Source organism: Porites lutea, chromosome 1 (assembly GCF_958299795.1).
Source record: "Porites lutea chromosome 1, jaPorLute2.1, whole genome shotgun sequence".
NCBI lineage: Eukaryota > Metazoa > Cnidaria > Anthozoa > Scleractinia > Poritidae > Porites > Porites lutea.
Genome location: NC_133201.1, coordinates 46,863,603 through 46,879,145, shown reverse-complemented (window position 1 = coordinate 46,879,145; position 15,543 = coordinate 46,863,603). Strand labels below are relative to the sequence as shown.

General features: G+C 38.3%; 1 protein-coding gene and 1 long non-coding RNA gene across 2 annotated transcripts in view; both read left to right on the top strand.

The window, feature by feature from the left end:
• Positions 1-4,071: 4,071 nt before the first annotated feature.
• Positions 4,072-6,311, top strand: LOC140952971 (uncharacterized). Its single transcript, XR_012167424.1, has 3 exons — positions 4,072-4,207; positions 4,393-4,553; positions 6,165-6,311. It is a non-coding gene; the product is annotated as an uncharacterized lncRNA (long non-coding RNA).
• Positions 6,312-6,826: 515 nt separating this feature from the next.
• The window catches only part of LOC140952953 (uncharacterized), a 42,636-nt gene continuing 33,919 nt past the window's right edge, over positions 6,827-15,543 (top strand). Inside the window, exons 1-7 of the mRNA XM_073402421.1 lie at positions 6,827-6,940; positions 7,668-7,862; positions 8,005-8,215; positions 9,005-9,294; positions 9,852-10,077; positions 11,954-11,977; positions 14,061-14,427. Coding sequence (XP_073258522.1) covers positions 6,929-6,940; positions 7,668-7,862; positions 8,005-8,215; positions 9,005-9,294; positions 9,852-10,077; positions 11,954-11,977; positions 14,061-14,427 — 1,325 coding nt within the window. The 5' untranslated portion in view covers positions 6,827-6,928. The remainder of the gene's footprint in view (positions 6,941-7,667; positions 7,863-8,004; positions 8,216-9,004; positions 9,295-9,851; positions 10,078-11,953; positions 11,978-14,060; positions 14,428-15,543) is intronic.

Sequence of the window (15,543 nt, the reverse complement as noted above, 5' to 3'; positions counted from 1 at the left end):
CTGAAACATTTTGAGTCATCAGCGAAGAGTGCGATACGATTCTGTATCACCGGCGGGAGATCGTTCACATAAACTAAAAACAGCAGAGGACCGAGGATACTACCCTAAGGGACTCCTGATAGAGCTGGAGAACGACTAGAGGTGAAAACGTGAACCAAGCACTGCTGACCGCGTCCACCTAGATAGCTCTCAAACCACTGCAGAAGTTTTCCGATGGCTCCGTATTGGGAGAGTTTCAGAAGCAGCCTTTGGTGGGAGACACAGCCGAAAACCTTTGCGAGATTCAAATACACAATGACCGACTGCAGGCTCTTATCTAAAGACTGGCCAATCTCGTGATAAAACGCCAGAAGCTGGGTGACTGTAGATCGACCCTGAAGGAAACCATGCTGTGCATTGTCAAACAAAGGACAGAGAAAATCCTTAAAGTGCTTAAATATTCATCGTTCTAATACTTTAGATACAACGCACAATAGAGGGATGGGTCTGTAGTTAGTAAAGTCCTCCTTTTTTCCTTTCTTATGAACTGGGACGACAAGGGCGTCTTTCCCTTCCGTGGGTAGTTTACCCTCCGCAAGAGATAAATTAAAGAGGGTGCAAAGAGAAGGTGTTAGTTTCCTTGCATACGTCTTTAACACGATTGTAGGAAGACCGTCAGGGCCCGGAGCTTTGCTCGGGTCTAAATTCAAGAGCACCTTATGGACCTCGTCTTCGCACAGCACTAAGCTGTCGAGGACGGGCATCCTATCGTCGGACGGCGTAAATGCATCAAGGGGTACCTCAGGCGCATGCGTAAACGTAGAACAGAAATACTTGTTGAAGGCTTCTGCCATCTCCACTCCAGAGGAGATCTGTCGCCCACCGTACGTAACATTAGCTGGTATAGAGTTTGATTTGGTTTTATGGCGGAAGTAACTCCAGGAAGCGCTTTGGATCGACTTTCAAGCTGTCACCAAGAGAAGTGTGATACTCCTTTAACTTCCTGTTTATCAATGCCTTAGATTCTTTTCTTAAAATCCTGAACTTTTCGAGGTAAAAAGCGCTGTTGTGTTTCTTGGCGGCACGTCTAGCGGATTCTTTCCTCTTCAGCAAATGTCGAACTTCCTTGTCAATCCACGGTGGCGTGTTTGAGTCCCTGACTCTAGCCTTAGCGATATTAGCGTCAATAATATCCAAAAGGGCGGATTTCCAATTAGACCAGCAGGCGTCAACACCCGAGTTACATGACACGCTATTACTGATAGCTGAGCTCTGCATAATCTGCAGTTTGAGGTTCTCAAAGTCAGCTGATTTGGAATTGTAGGCATAGGGCGCAGGTTTCTTCACCCGACGAGGCCTGGCTACAAAGTCAAATTCAAGTAGGTAATGGTCAGTCTCAAGGCCAGCCTGTATAGGAGTCATGGTCGCGATGTTCATCATGCAGTCAGGTGCATCAGTTATCATTAAGTCCAGAATATTCTCCTTGCGGGTCGGAAAAGGGTTCACTCAGTGCAGTAGAGAATGGTCTTGTAGAGTTTCACAGACAGCAGAATCAGCAGAGTTCGTAGAATTCGAAAAGCCGCAGCCTTCAATCCACTTGATGGCAGGATAGTTGAAGTCCCGAAGGATTAAGGAATGGTTCTTGACGAGACGAGCAAAGTTATTGAGGTGAGATGTAAACTCCGTGACGGAGTGAAAATCATAGCTTGGTGTAGAGTCGGGTGGTCTATAAATAGCACTGATTACTATTTTAGAAGAACAGGCGAGGTTTAATTCGACGCATAACATTTCAAGCCCTGTTTCTAAGTCAGATCTGCGACGGCAATCGAGATTGTCCTTTACTGCTATAAACACTCCCCCACCTTCTTTGGTGGAAGGGCCGGGATTAACAGACACGTCCCCGCCTCTAAGGAGAAGCTGCCGCGACGCAGACGAGTTTGGATAGTATAAACACGGAGCGCGCGTTTTCTTAGTCTTCCCGTGGTAAAAGCGAGTATCTTTCAGCAGTAGATGGAATAATTGTCTTGAGTAAACAGGAATGCCACGATGAATTGAGCGGCTACCAACAATGCCGCAATGGACAATGCTTCCAATCGACCAGAACAAGGATGACAATAGCTCAACAAATACGGAATTTGTCCCATTGTTCATATGCAAAATGGGTTGGATAACCGCGACACACAGTTGGAAGAGACCAGGAAATAAATCTTGAAGTTTCGGGACAGACTGTTGAAGTTCCAGCCACAAAACCTACTACGGTCCACCTTTAACAGCAGTTTGTGAGGAAACAGGGCTGTGCGAGCTATTACAAATTCAGAATATCGAGCACATACTGCTCCTCTATTCTCCAAATTGGAAATTCTAGATATTTTCCAAGTTAATACGCTCGATACTGCTAAATTTATGTTTCGCTACCACAATAATCTGCTGCCTCCACTCTTCCGCAATCTGTTTATGGCAAACAGTCAAGTCCATAGATATGACACAAGAATAGCTAGTAATTATCGAGTGCATTCCTGTCGTACGAACATCAAGAAATTCACAATTCTTTACCAAGGACCTAGAATATGAACTGTCTTCCCACATCTCTTACAAACTTGTCAAGCTTTTCTGTCGTTAAGAACAAAGTGCTAGAGTTTTTATTAAAATAGTTACTAAATTAGTTTAGCCGCACTTCTTCGCAAACCTTATTTCTTATAATATTGTGATGTCGAGGTGGCCTCTCTTTATAAGCCTGGTGGTTTCTTGAGGTCTCCTCGCCTAACAACCTGCAGTAAAAAAAAGGCTAATAAATGAAATGAAACAAGCACGGTGACCCCCGATTTGTTTCTCAGGTATTTGCTAAGAACAGTCTAATAAAGAACATATTTGAAGACGAAAAAAAGTTTGATAGTAGAACATGATTTTTTTAGGGAAAATAGTTTCGTATTTGGTGTAATTGGGTAAGGGCGAGGACTTCAAGCTATCCACGGAACTGTCCCAAAAAGTGCAGTATCCTGCTGACGCGTAAACAAGCACAGTGACCCCATCTTTTTATTGCATTTTTTTAATGTTCATATCATGAATGTTGATTATGCCAAGTTTCAAAAAAAGTTAGAACAATTTCAAGGGAATTGCCTTAAAGATAAAGGTCCAATTAAAATTACTAGTGACTCTTTTATCGATTGAATTTTGACAAAATTCGCATATTTCACAAGGGTCCCAGGTCCTTACGCTAAGCCAAAAGAAAATTCGTCAAAAAAAATTAGAGAAGCGAATTTCTCCAATCTAGTTTCATATTGTTATATACCTATTTAAAGAAGTCTACAGAAAAATTATGAGCGAAATCTATTTGTGGGCAAAACTTGATATGAGGATCTTACAGAGACTGGCTCTTAACATTGTCATCCATTCTGTAAGTCGTACTGTATCCTCTGCTTAACGCTGCTAGGCACTAAACAAAGACTAAATCACCTTCTTTTGTTCCAGTTTTATGCCAGCATCGACAAGATAATCCAAAGAATCCCCAAAGGCGTGACGCGCCTCTGTGTTGGTCTTCAAAGGGTCAAGTAAACAACTGGTAAACTCGTCCACTGAGTTCGCTAACTTGGTAAAATCTTCCTCATCGAGTCCTTTTTTTCTCCGCTAAAACGAAACAAATTTCAGAACAAAGAGGATGATAGGGATATACCATCTTGCGGGTTATTTTGATGAGAGCGAAATTGTTTTCTTTCCTGAAAAGTAGAATAGTTGGGAAATTCAAATTTTATTCACTTAAATACTCAGTAAAATCTCTTACTTTTTGGCCAGGGTCAGAATGTTCGGATACTAGCAAGTTAGTAACTATTGCTGGAAACGCGAGTGGCACGCTCTGTGACTGGTGACGAAGCGCAAGGGACAATGAGAAGGAGAAAAATAAATACAATAAATAAAATAAAATATTCAGTTTTGTAGAAGCCCCCTCTCCATTGAGCCCCACAAGCCCCTCAACAATGGCCGTAAGAAATACTCTTCCCCGACCCTACTAATATAATTGGAATGGATTGTACTGGAATGTTAAACTTCCGGGAGAAGCCTCGTAAAAGGAAGTATTCAGACACGTCATGCAATCAAACGGTTGTTTGTCTTGGAATGCGCAGAGGGAAACCATTGCAGGCATTTTCTTCCTAATTTTCCGTTGAACAGTTCGTTTTGAGCAGTTCCCTGACGGGCTATACACTGAACTTTATACGTCGTAAAGAGAAAACAGGTAACCTAATTTGATGAATTTTGCCAGAACTAGATTCTCTGCTGTGGAATACAATACGACATTACTGCCCCAACAACGTATCGTGTACTCCTGAAAAGGAGCTGCAAATTAAGCGTTACGTTTAAGGTAAAAGAAAACATTTGTGTGAACCAGGAAGCAAATTCTGTCAAAAATTTATGTTTCAGGAATCAACAAACACATCTAAATAAGGTATTACAAGTCGGTTGTGTCAGAGCATTGAAAGGAGTACGTACATCCACCTTCCAACGACTGTGAACAACTAGCGCGGCTCCTATTTTTGAAAAAGACTCTGTTGGAGAAGATACGTTCAGTAGTCCTTTGCCAGGTAAGTGTGAAGTTTTATTGTTTCTCCGTTATTAGGTTCATGATGCCGGAGAAGAATCTGTTTTATACATATCTCATTATGAATTTATTTCCTCGTCCTGACGATTTGACGCCCATCGCATTAAGACCTTTTTTTGTAATCGGACTCCAAGGGCGCTTATCCCACGCGATGACTGCAAAACATCACGCAAAACGGTTCACTGACTGATCTATGACTTTTTTGCAGGGGGAATTTAAATATTTTCGCCGTCTTTTGTTTAAACTTGATTTGAACAATTTCCAGTCTCCTCCTGTATTCGAGAACTAAAAGTAGTTGTTTTTAAGCCATCATTGACCCACTGCCATGAAAGGTCCATCAACTTCCTGTTAGTTGTAAAAGTTAATTTAGAGCAAAGGGCCCTTTTTTGGTTTAGTTATTTCTTGAAGACAATCGTCTTTTGATTTTGCAACTTCTAATAGTTAACAGAGAAAACGCAAGTAACACAACTGAAACACCTACCCATCGCGAGCAAAGACAAGCAAAGAGTATATTTGGTCTATTTGGGTACTGGAGACATATAGCACTCGATTGGTAACCATGCAAATGGGCCGGGGTGGCATCTTACGGCGGAATACACGAAAAATATTCAGTTTAACATTTAAAAGTCTTCGTGTTCTTTCATTGCCGCCGCAAATTGATATACATGCTATCAAGATTCCACTGTTACTCGAAGCTGGTTTGTTTTAGTTTTGGGGTTGAGGAAAGCTTCGACAAGAGGTCAGTTCAACAAAAGTGAAAGTTGAACATGCAGGCTTTTACAGCAGAGTAAGGGAAAAGTTTCTCCCAAGTTGAGTCTGTGTAATTATCACAGTTTTGTCTCGTTTTAGTTTTGTTGTAAGATCAGGCGTGATTATTTTGGTGATTCATAACACGCATTAAAGATTTGACACAGAGAGTCGATGTATATCAATGGCCTCGCGTTTAATATACACGAGCTTAAATTAATTTTCTGGTTGCAAATGGAAAGTGAAACGTTTTAGAGAATACATACTTCGGTTGCCGTTGCTCGTCCAAAGCCGGCTAAAAAACAAACAAACGAGCATACAAACACAAAGAAAGCAAGGTTTTCGGAACATTTCAAGTCATTTTCGTCACCTTAATTGTTGCCTTGAATAAAAAGTGTTGTTGTTGTACATCTTTCATTGATGTTTTTATTGTCAGTCATAACTTTGCAAGGAGTTTGCAACTTTTTTTTTCCTTTCGCGGACATGACGCGTGAATGAGGCGTCTGAAAATGGTTTAAGCATGGCGTGTTGGATTTGCACCTGTGTTTACTCATTAAATGTCATTCATTTGTTCATTCTCGCCGAAAAGGGGCGTCAGTGATGCACACGTACGGGTAAGAATTCTTTTCCAGGACTATTAATGTGATTTATGATGCTTTGATTTATAATTTTTTTTCTTTTTGTTTTAAAATCAGCTAAGTATAATTTTCTGGATATGCATAGGTTGAAGCGTGTTCGTTTTAATTTTTTGGTTTTAAGTATAAATGGGCGCTTCGCTTTACTAAATCTATATATTTGAAATAGTTAACGATATTTGGTTACTTTTGTGCAACCCTTTGTCATTTAGTCGACGCAAGGAAGGAAATACATGTATGGCTACACCGGGCAGCCCAGTAATAATCAGCAGAGGTGAACGGTTGGAGATGGAAAATCTAGACAAAAGAAACAAAGAAACTGATGAATTGGGGGGAAACAAAGAAGATGAGAATACAGAAAGTACTAGTAAGTATTGTTGTATTGATCTTTAACGATACGTATGCCATATTTACCTCAGACCTTTGAATAAGAAATCGGTTAGGGTAGTGCAAGGTCACACTATCGGTAACGAAGATGAAAATATCAAAATCCAGACCTTATTATCTTTTCTATAGTACTTGCTAATATTGATTAATCTTACCGTATTAGATGTTCAGGGGGTGCTTTGAAGCAAAAGTACCATCCAACAGCAAAACAGGAACAAGGAAGCACATGCATGAAGCATATACAATATATTGACAGCAAATTGAAAATACAAAAAACGTTTTGCTCTTTTTCGTTGATGAATTTGAGACAATCTGATTTGTATATTTTAGAATCGCTTTTCAAAATCTTATAATGAAACATACGCATATGACAATCTTTCGTCCCTCATCACTTTCTCGGCTCCACGAACACTTTGACAGAGAGAAGGCGTGGATTTATGGAAGCCATTTGCTTTGTACATCTCTTACTGTTTTGTCAATAGAACTTGAAGACTCACTGAGAAAGTCTTTAAAGAAAGGCAAATTTGATGACATCACTGACAAAATAACACCGCGAACTCTTACAAAATGTAACACCAACGCGTTACTTATGGCAATGGAGGTAAGTTTGACACCTGACCCTGTTATCAACGCGTTAATTATTCCCAATATGCTCTTTTAGTTGTCTTTTTATGACTTCGCTTAAGGGAGAATAACGTAGGGAAACCTTTTCTGGGTTAAACTGTTTATCACAACAATATTTTTCAATTGATTTTTGTCCTTAGATAAGTTTAATTAACAATTCTGAACTTTAGAAATGTATGGCGTCAGATCGGGGACAAAATCGATACTCAGATTTCGTCGCCTTGGAAATACTTCTTCGCCGAGATGCCCGCGGTCATTACAAGATAACCTTGTCCGCTCAGACCGGAGTGCGCGTACTATTATTGTAGCCATCTAATAAATTTTGTCATAACCGGGATGTGCTGTTATATGTTGTATATAATGAACAATCAACGATATAATCAAAATAATCAGCATATAATCAGTATAGCCGGATTCGAAACACTTTTCGAACTTTTTTCAAGGAATGGGGGAAGAAATGGGCTTTGTGTTACGAGGAAGGAGCTGGCAGCCATAAGAATTGGGAAAATTCGGTGAAATAAGATCGACCGAGTTCGTCTGACTCTAGACTGGAAGTTGAATGGTGGCCATGAATTTCTCTCAAAGTCTATTTTTATGTCAATACCGATCGGATTGTGTTTACTTTATATGCTTTTGTGTAAGGTTCTTTCACCGAAAAAACATGACAAACAAATTTAAAGCCTTTCTTGCCATGAATTTCACAGGTGAATTTTAAGCTCCACCGCTTAGCAAGGAGGAAAGGATCTGGTGAAGAAGATTTTACCAAGTTAGCGAACTCAGTGGGCGAGTTTACCAGTTGTTTGCTTGACCCTTTAAAATCCAGAAAGGAAGCTCGTCAAGCCTTTGGGGATTCTTTGGATTATCTTTTAGAAGCTGGCATTGAAATGAAGCAAAAGAAGGTGATTTAATTTTTTTAGCTCTATAACTTAGTATTTAAATGCAAATGGCAGTGAAGGGCTATCACGGAAACTGCGAATGCTTTTTTGAGATAATTCTGGAGTAGAATAGTTTTCCAAGTCAACTTGCACTCTTTTATTGCAGTTTTTCACTCATCCAGTGATGAACAACTTGATGACGAAAAAGTGGTTTGGGACATTCGGTAAACTGAAGAGATCTTCCTGGCTGGAGGTTGGACGGTGGAAATGGCTTTTTCTCAACATTTGGTGTTTATTTGACATTTTCATGTTCCCATTCTTGTTTACTATGTTTTATATCAAGCATTGCTTTAACAAAGCTACACGTCGAAGCAAAGGTAAACAAGACATTCACTTGTTAAGAACGATCAGGAAAGTTAATCGTGGATGTTGACGGCTTGATTAAATAGATAAGTGATCAATAATGATAATACTAGCTATGATAAAAAGCAAGAAGCAAACAAACAACTCCGACCCTTTAGTAGACCAAACAAGAGAGCAGCGTTGTAACTCAAGTTCGTAGATGCTTAAACTGGGTTGGTTGCCCACTAGGGAAGAACGGGACTGGCACTTGCATTGTACTTAAAGCAGCCCAAAAGGCTTTGTACCATCAACAATAGCCAGGAAGTGAGAAACTGTTAGCCACTATAGAACGCTACGCTTTAGTGAGACAATAAACCTTGTAGTACCACTGGTATCGAATACCTTCCACGACAGTGAGTCCAAACCGTTTTAAATTCCCTTCCTGCTCCGATTAAATCTTGCATCAATTTTTGATCTTTCTCCAAACAGACCGTCAATATTTTATAAGAGCAAGTAAAAATGTAGTAATGTAATAGATTCAAATGCAGTTTTCATAGAGACAAACCTGTCATGCGATTTGTTGAGACAATAATAATTTAATCTGAAAATTAAACAAGTTCAACACCATTCTATGACAATCCATTCGATGTAATTTAGTACATTTGACGGCAAGACAGGAAAAGGCATAAAAGTAAGGCTGGGACCACTCGGCTCCAGCCCGAGTTTTACTGAGTAATAAGTTTCCAAAAAGGGATTAAGAATGTCGCATTTATAGAGGAATCTGTCTTCGGTACATTTTTACAAAAGTACTGTTCTTTCAACAGAGATGGACATTGCCTTTATTATAAACGCAACCTCAGATGTCGCAAATGTTGCCTTGGAACTGATGAAAGGTACCATAAATACCTTGCTGCGCAAGTACAAGAATAACCATCAAGTGAAGTTCCAGATCTTAATTCACGGAAAAGATGACTCTCTGAGGGAGATTTGTTTGAAAGAAGGCGAGAACATAGAATTAAAAAGAGATACCAAGGTTAAAACTCCTGCTCTTCAAGAAGATCTGAAGAAAGTAACACAGACATCCAGTCATTTTGTTCAAAAAAACTCAGAAAAGGTGGGTGTTAATAATATAGAAAAAGCGTGGTTCCTTTTTAAGTTAGAGTTTTGGTTGGCAAGTTGAATTCACTGGAGATGCATGAGACAACGTTGCTCATATTACTTGATGAAGCCAAGTCTGATATTTCGACTTAAACGGAAGGAGATCAAGAGGTCACCAGTAAATTCTTCAATTGACTAATTTCTCCTCCTTTGCCACTTAGGCATTTTAAGCAGCTTTCTACAAGGCATATCCCAAAATTATGCGCTTTAACGCTTAAAAGATGGCTGCATATGCCCAAATTCCTTTTGTGTTTTTATGAACTTTTTACTGAAACAGGTAACCCTTAGAAGCGGGCAAGATGGGCTCATCTTGCCTGCTTGCGGGGCTAGTCATATAATAAAACCACTTTCAATTCGTTAAAATCTTAGCCTCCCTTGCAGCTATTTTTGTAACGTCACGCAACGTTCCTCCCCAATATAGAAGAGAGGATCTGGACTTAGTCAGCGGCATCCAACGTCTACAGCTAAACTGAGCCTGGAAATACTAATTTATTGTTTCCAACATCTATCTAGGTTCTGGTGTTCCTTACAGACCATAAAGTTTGTTTAAGGCATAAAAAAGAACACGTTGACGAAGAAATTAAGAAAGTCAAAGAAAAGGGATTTAAGATAGTGCCAGTGGGCATCGGTCCGCATATTGACATCCGGGAATTAGAGACAATCAACAGTGACGGACGCAAGGTCAAGCGCTTTGGAGAATACGCAAATCCGGAAATTGTAGGGAAAAATATTTTGCACGGTATGTTATTATTTGGTATAATCAAACATCGAGTACTTCTTGGCGGAGAATGGGGAAATATTGAGTAAGGTTTTTTTGTAGACAGGTGAAGTGTAGAAGTTACTTTTGGTGTGTTTGCTTCTTTGTAATGTCCAGCTGTCGTTTGAAACTATCTAGGTGGACACCATGTCATCTGTTCGGTAAATCCTAAAAACGATCTCCATATCTAAGGAGTGTTTAGTCGTTTTGAAGTTACCTAGACATGTCCTTTCTTAATTTGAACCTCGCTGATCACATTTAATTGATTTATCCCTTTCGTTGAATAAAATATAAACTAGGGGTACCTTCCCGCAAGTGCCAACGAGGCGAATTTGTTTATCTTTTGTGGAATGTGCCTATTCAGATCTTCGCAATATTTTTTTTTGTAATTTTGGAGGTTTAAAATGGATTCCGCTATAGAAAAGGATGGCACCCAACTTCAAAACAACAACTTTGGCACACTCTAGGCTTTCACGTTTATTAAACAATAACAACATAACTTGAAGCTTTGTAGGTAAATATGAGCAAGTTAGCACTTATGTTTCATGGAAAATTCCATTGTATCAAAACTATAAACGTTGAAAAGAAAAGTGTACTTCAAATGGGGCCTTGACTGCTGAAATTAAAAATAATAATTAAATTCCGAGCAACAGCGTCATCAGAGATAAGAAAAATATTTCGCGTGGTAATATAAACATAAGTTTGTGTAAAGTAAATGTGAAAAGCGCAAGAATGGGGCGGAATGTATCAGAGGTACAAAAATATAAACTTAAATAAAATACAAAGATCTAATGAGCGAGTGTCGCAGGACAAAGATTCTCTTGAAAGGCATAATGATAGTCTTCAAAACAAAAGGTCCGCAAATTCGTTGCGTCCCTCACGGTAGTTTTGGGCTGTCTCAATGTAAATCAAAAAACATGCTGTTTGACAAAATCTAAAGACATGAATAAATTCTAAAAAAAGGTCCGCAAACACGTTGAGGACTGGCTCAATGTAAATCGACCTGCGAAGAACACGCTGGTTCTGATATATTAAGTTTTGAGAACATAACCCTATGCCTTGATCAACTACCGCTTAAAATTCAATTCACAAAGGAAAAGAGAACAGGAAAAACCCTGGTTCTGAGTCGAGAAGCTAACACGCTGCCTCATTGTAAATCGAGCTGCAAACAATAAGCTGGTTCTGACAAAAAATTGAGCGTAAAACCCTATTCCTTAACCAGCTGCTGCTTTAAACACAATTTATAAAGCAAACCAGGGCACTAATTGCCCTTCAAACTAGAAATCGTATTAGAGCCTGCTCACCTGTTAGGTCCTCTTGAACAGACAATGAACAGCTGCACACTGAATCACCCAATTTCGGACCACGAGTTGTAAATACAAGACCATGACGTCACTACCCAAATATGGGGTCTTACTTACACCCAAATATGGTCAAAAATGCAAATTTTAGAGGGTTACGCAGAATTTGAGAGTTTTTGCCTACATCGTGCGGGATTATAAATCTGCCGCCGAGGCAACCTCGCTTCTTAGCACGGTTGCCTTGTTGGCAATAAAAATTCGCAAATGGGTGTCGTAGAGTCAGCGATTATGGGCATTCGTTACGTTTTTTTGTATTTGATTTTCAGTTATTCTAGTATACGTTAGCCTATAAAAATGGCCGAAACTTTCTTAAAACCAAAATCACAATGTTTATGAAAGAATTATTACATTGTAGTGTACTACAGCGTTTACCGGAAACTGATGCAACTCTGCAGCTTTTTTAAGTCCCCGAGATTTTCATCCCTAAATTTAATTATTAATAGGCATCAATAATGCAGGTCTATTATTGCTTATCTGTTTATTCTTTTATTTATTAGAACTTCACGGAAAAGATTGGATTGGTAAGTTTTTTCTTAGCACAATGTACTTTTTTTGACAGTTATGTTTTTGTTAATCGGCCGACTTACTTTCAGATGGTCGCCGTTTTTCTCCAACTGGAAATTCACCTGCGTTCGCAGGCTTTTTCGTAATTCTATCGATTTATCTGATTGAAATGGAAGTTGTTCTCTAATCACTCTGCAGTGAAACGAGAACAAATCATTTTCACTCTAGAAACCATGAAACGCAGACAAGAATCAGGAATAGGCATCTCGTTTATTGATAGCTAGAACACGGGCAAAATACAAGAATAAACATACTACAAACTACAGCTAACGAAGACGTAAGCTAACAATAATGTCAATAATGTACAATCTGGTAATAACCTTTCTGAAAGATTGAATATAATAACAAAAAAGATAACAAATACAAGAAAATTTACAGAACGGTAGCGAGAGATGCCGTCAAGTGATCTTGAATCTGCAAAGAACACCTTATATACCTGATAACAAATAATCACGCACACTGTCAAAATAACTCACGCGACAAATACCAACACATCCGTATGCAAAGCACTGAAGCAACGTGCATTCCTTAACGCGAGAAAATACATTTACTACAGATACTTACAGAGAGTTACAAGTCAGGTTAGACCCTTAAGTATAACGACGTCTCAGATGTCACAGCTGTTTTGTATGATTTAGGAAAAAAGGAAGACAACTTTGACGTCTAAAGGCATCGTTTCTGTTTATGGCAGATACGTATTACTAAATGATTTTGGAGAAATTTTAAATTGAACTGGCTCCCAGCTGAAGAGGGAAGGATTTTAATTTGCTTAAGTTGACTTTTAGAGCACTTCACGCTAAGCTGTGGCCTTCATATTAAAACTTAGAGACAGTCTCTATACGTAGAAGTTTGCGCTCTTTGGACATCTGTAAGATTACAATGTTCCTCTGGAAAAAAGAACATTCCAGGACACTGCGGCCACCCTTTTTAATAATCTTACAGATAATCTGAAAAAGTGTGACAGTTTTAATCTATTTACTTCGCGCAGTTTTAAATTCTTAAGGAACCGGGCACAGATCAGGTCAACTTATCTTAATTTTATTTTGAGCTTACTGCGATCATTGTAAATATTTCTCTTTTAATCGTTATTTATTCTATTTTTTTTTTTAGTATATTTTATTGTAAATAATTGATACATATTTTTATTTTTTAGTTTTTTTTAATAGTAAGAGATGAAGAGCCACAATGTGGAAACCCTGTTATCAAACATATTACTTCTTTACTTACCGTACTAGCATTCAACAAGCAGGCTCTCCATTGAGGAATCGAGAGAGCGGGCTAATGATCATTCACGTGACCTTTTACGCTCGCGGTTTGCAAAGGAAGAGGTTGCATTGCTAGAGGCTATGCTCTTTTGGACGAAATTGCCGTTAAGTAAAGATCAATCGTGAAGTTTGATAACAAACTCAACCTAAATAAATCTGTACGCCAGAAATCGAGAATTGAAGAAGAGAGAGTGAGGCTTTCTAAACAGCCAGACTAGCTGAACCTCTTAAGACTTGTCTCAGCAACCAAAAATTGCAATACTTTTTCTTACTAGTGGTTCCTAAAGGAGGTTTACGAGCTACGGGTAGATGCTTAAGTAACATGCATTGTACTTATCGAGCACGAAACATGCTGAAAAATGAGGGAATTTATTTGGAAACAGCGTCCATATTTTTTGTGTCCTTGCCGATGGCCTTTAAGTGATTTATAACACAGTTATTGCTATTATATCTATGTATAATTCTTATTTTAGAGCGGTTTTCATTTGAGTGTCGAAAAGTAATTGGTTTTGCACTTTCTACACGATGCGATTGGCTTAAAAGATTCGCGCCACCTTTTCATCCAATCAGAAGTAAAACCAAAGCCAATTGTGACGCGCTCGCACGATTTTCCCGCGCTTTGCGTCAGCCAGACGTAATTACTTCGAGTTTTGATTGGTTCAATGTATTGTCTGTGTCCTATGTGATTGGCCAGAGTAATTACTTTGGTTTTGGTTTTACGACACTCAAACGAAAACCACTCTATGTATTATTCTTGTTCTTACTGTGTTTGCAGAACGTTACCAAGAATACTTTACAACTCCCTACTTCGTGTTCATTCGAGATACGCTCAGCTACCTGGCACTGCTTGGTTTACACTTCGCTCTTTGTCTTGAGACATCAAGCATCCCGTTCAGCGGTCTAGAGTGGGCTATTTTGGTGTTCTTCCTGGGAAGGATCTTGATGGAAAGCCGACAGTTCCTAGGTGTCCAGGAACAACTCAAAAGTGAATCTGCAACTAAGAAATCAAGGGGACCAAAGGCGGAGGAAAAGAAATCAACTAGGACTTTAAGAGGATCAGCGTACCAATTCTGCGGTGAAGAAGCAGAAGAAGAAAAAGGGAAAGCAGCCATTTTTCTACATAGATGCAAAAAATACTTGAGGTATAACATATCAACTTTAACATAACATAACAACTTTATTTAAGTGTCGATGTCTTTACCTTATGAAAGCTAATTAAGGACACTAAAATAATGGGAAAAAAAAGAAAAAATTATAAATTTAGTTTATAAATGGTATCATTAGGGTAAATTTATAATTCCCTAAAATCTAACATTTATAAAAAGTTAAAATTTAAAAGTTAAAAAGTGACGGAGTTATTCCCACTAAAATATACAGAAAAATGCTAAAAATATTCCTAAAAGTTCTCAAGAACTACAAAGTTCCACATTTTACTGTTGGTTGTTTATTAGTTGTTGTTGCTGTTAGTGGTGGTGTTGTTTCGTTACATTTTTCATTGTTTTTAACTACATATGTTGAAGTGAATAGTTCCAGTTTAAAGAATCTTTAACGGACCTTCTTTCCGAATTTTGGAAAGTGTTGTATTCAAGGTCGAAGCTAAGTAAATTTTAGCTTCCAGAAAACTTTAACTCGTTCACTACCAAATACCAACAAGCATCCTACAACACTATTTGCTTTGACAATCAACTCATAATACTTCGCATATTGTTTTTGTTTTGTATTTAAAAGTCGTTTTAACGATTTAATAATGGCTTTCTGAGAAAAATTCGCTCCGTTAAATAAAAGAGGAAGGGAAGAGAAGAGCGGTGGATGAAAAAGGAAGGCTCTAATCTCACCGGATGAAATAGAAATGGAAAATTTTCATTACAAAGATAATTTACATACATACATACATACATACATACATACATACATACATACATACATACATACATACATACATACATACATACATACATACATACATATAGATACATACTAACTTTATTCAAGATGTAAACAAGCTTATTTACAGGAAAAAAACATAATAAAAGAGATCTTGAAAAGGAAGTTGAGAGGTTAGCCCTATATTAGAACTCCCAAACAGAAATAGAAAATGCTAAATAAAAACATCAAATACAATACTAGTATTAAAAAATCAAGGCCTTAATTAAAGCACGGTTCTTAGTTTAAAATGTATTAAATAGATAATGATGAAGCATATTTTTAAAATAATGAAGGCTTTCAGCCTCTACTATGTCTCTTGGTAAATCGTTCCA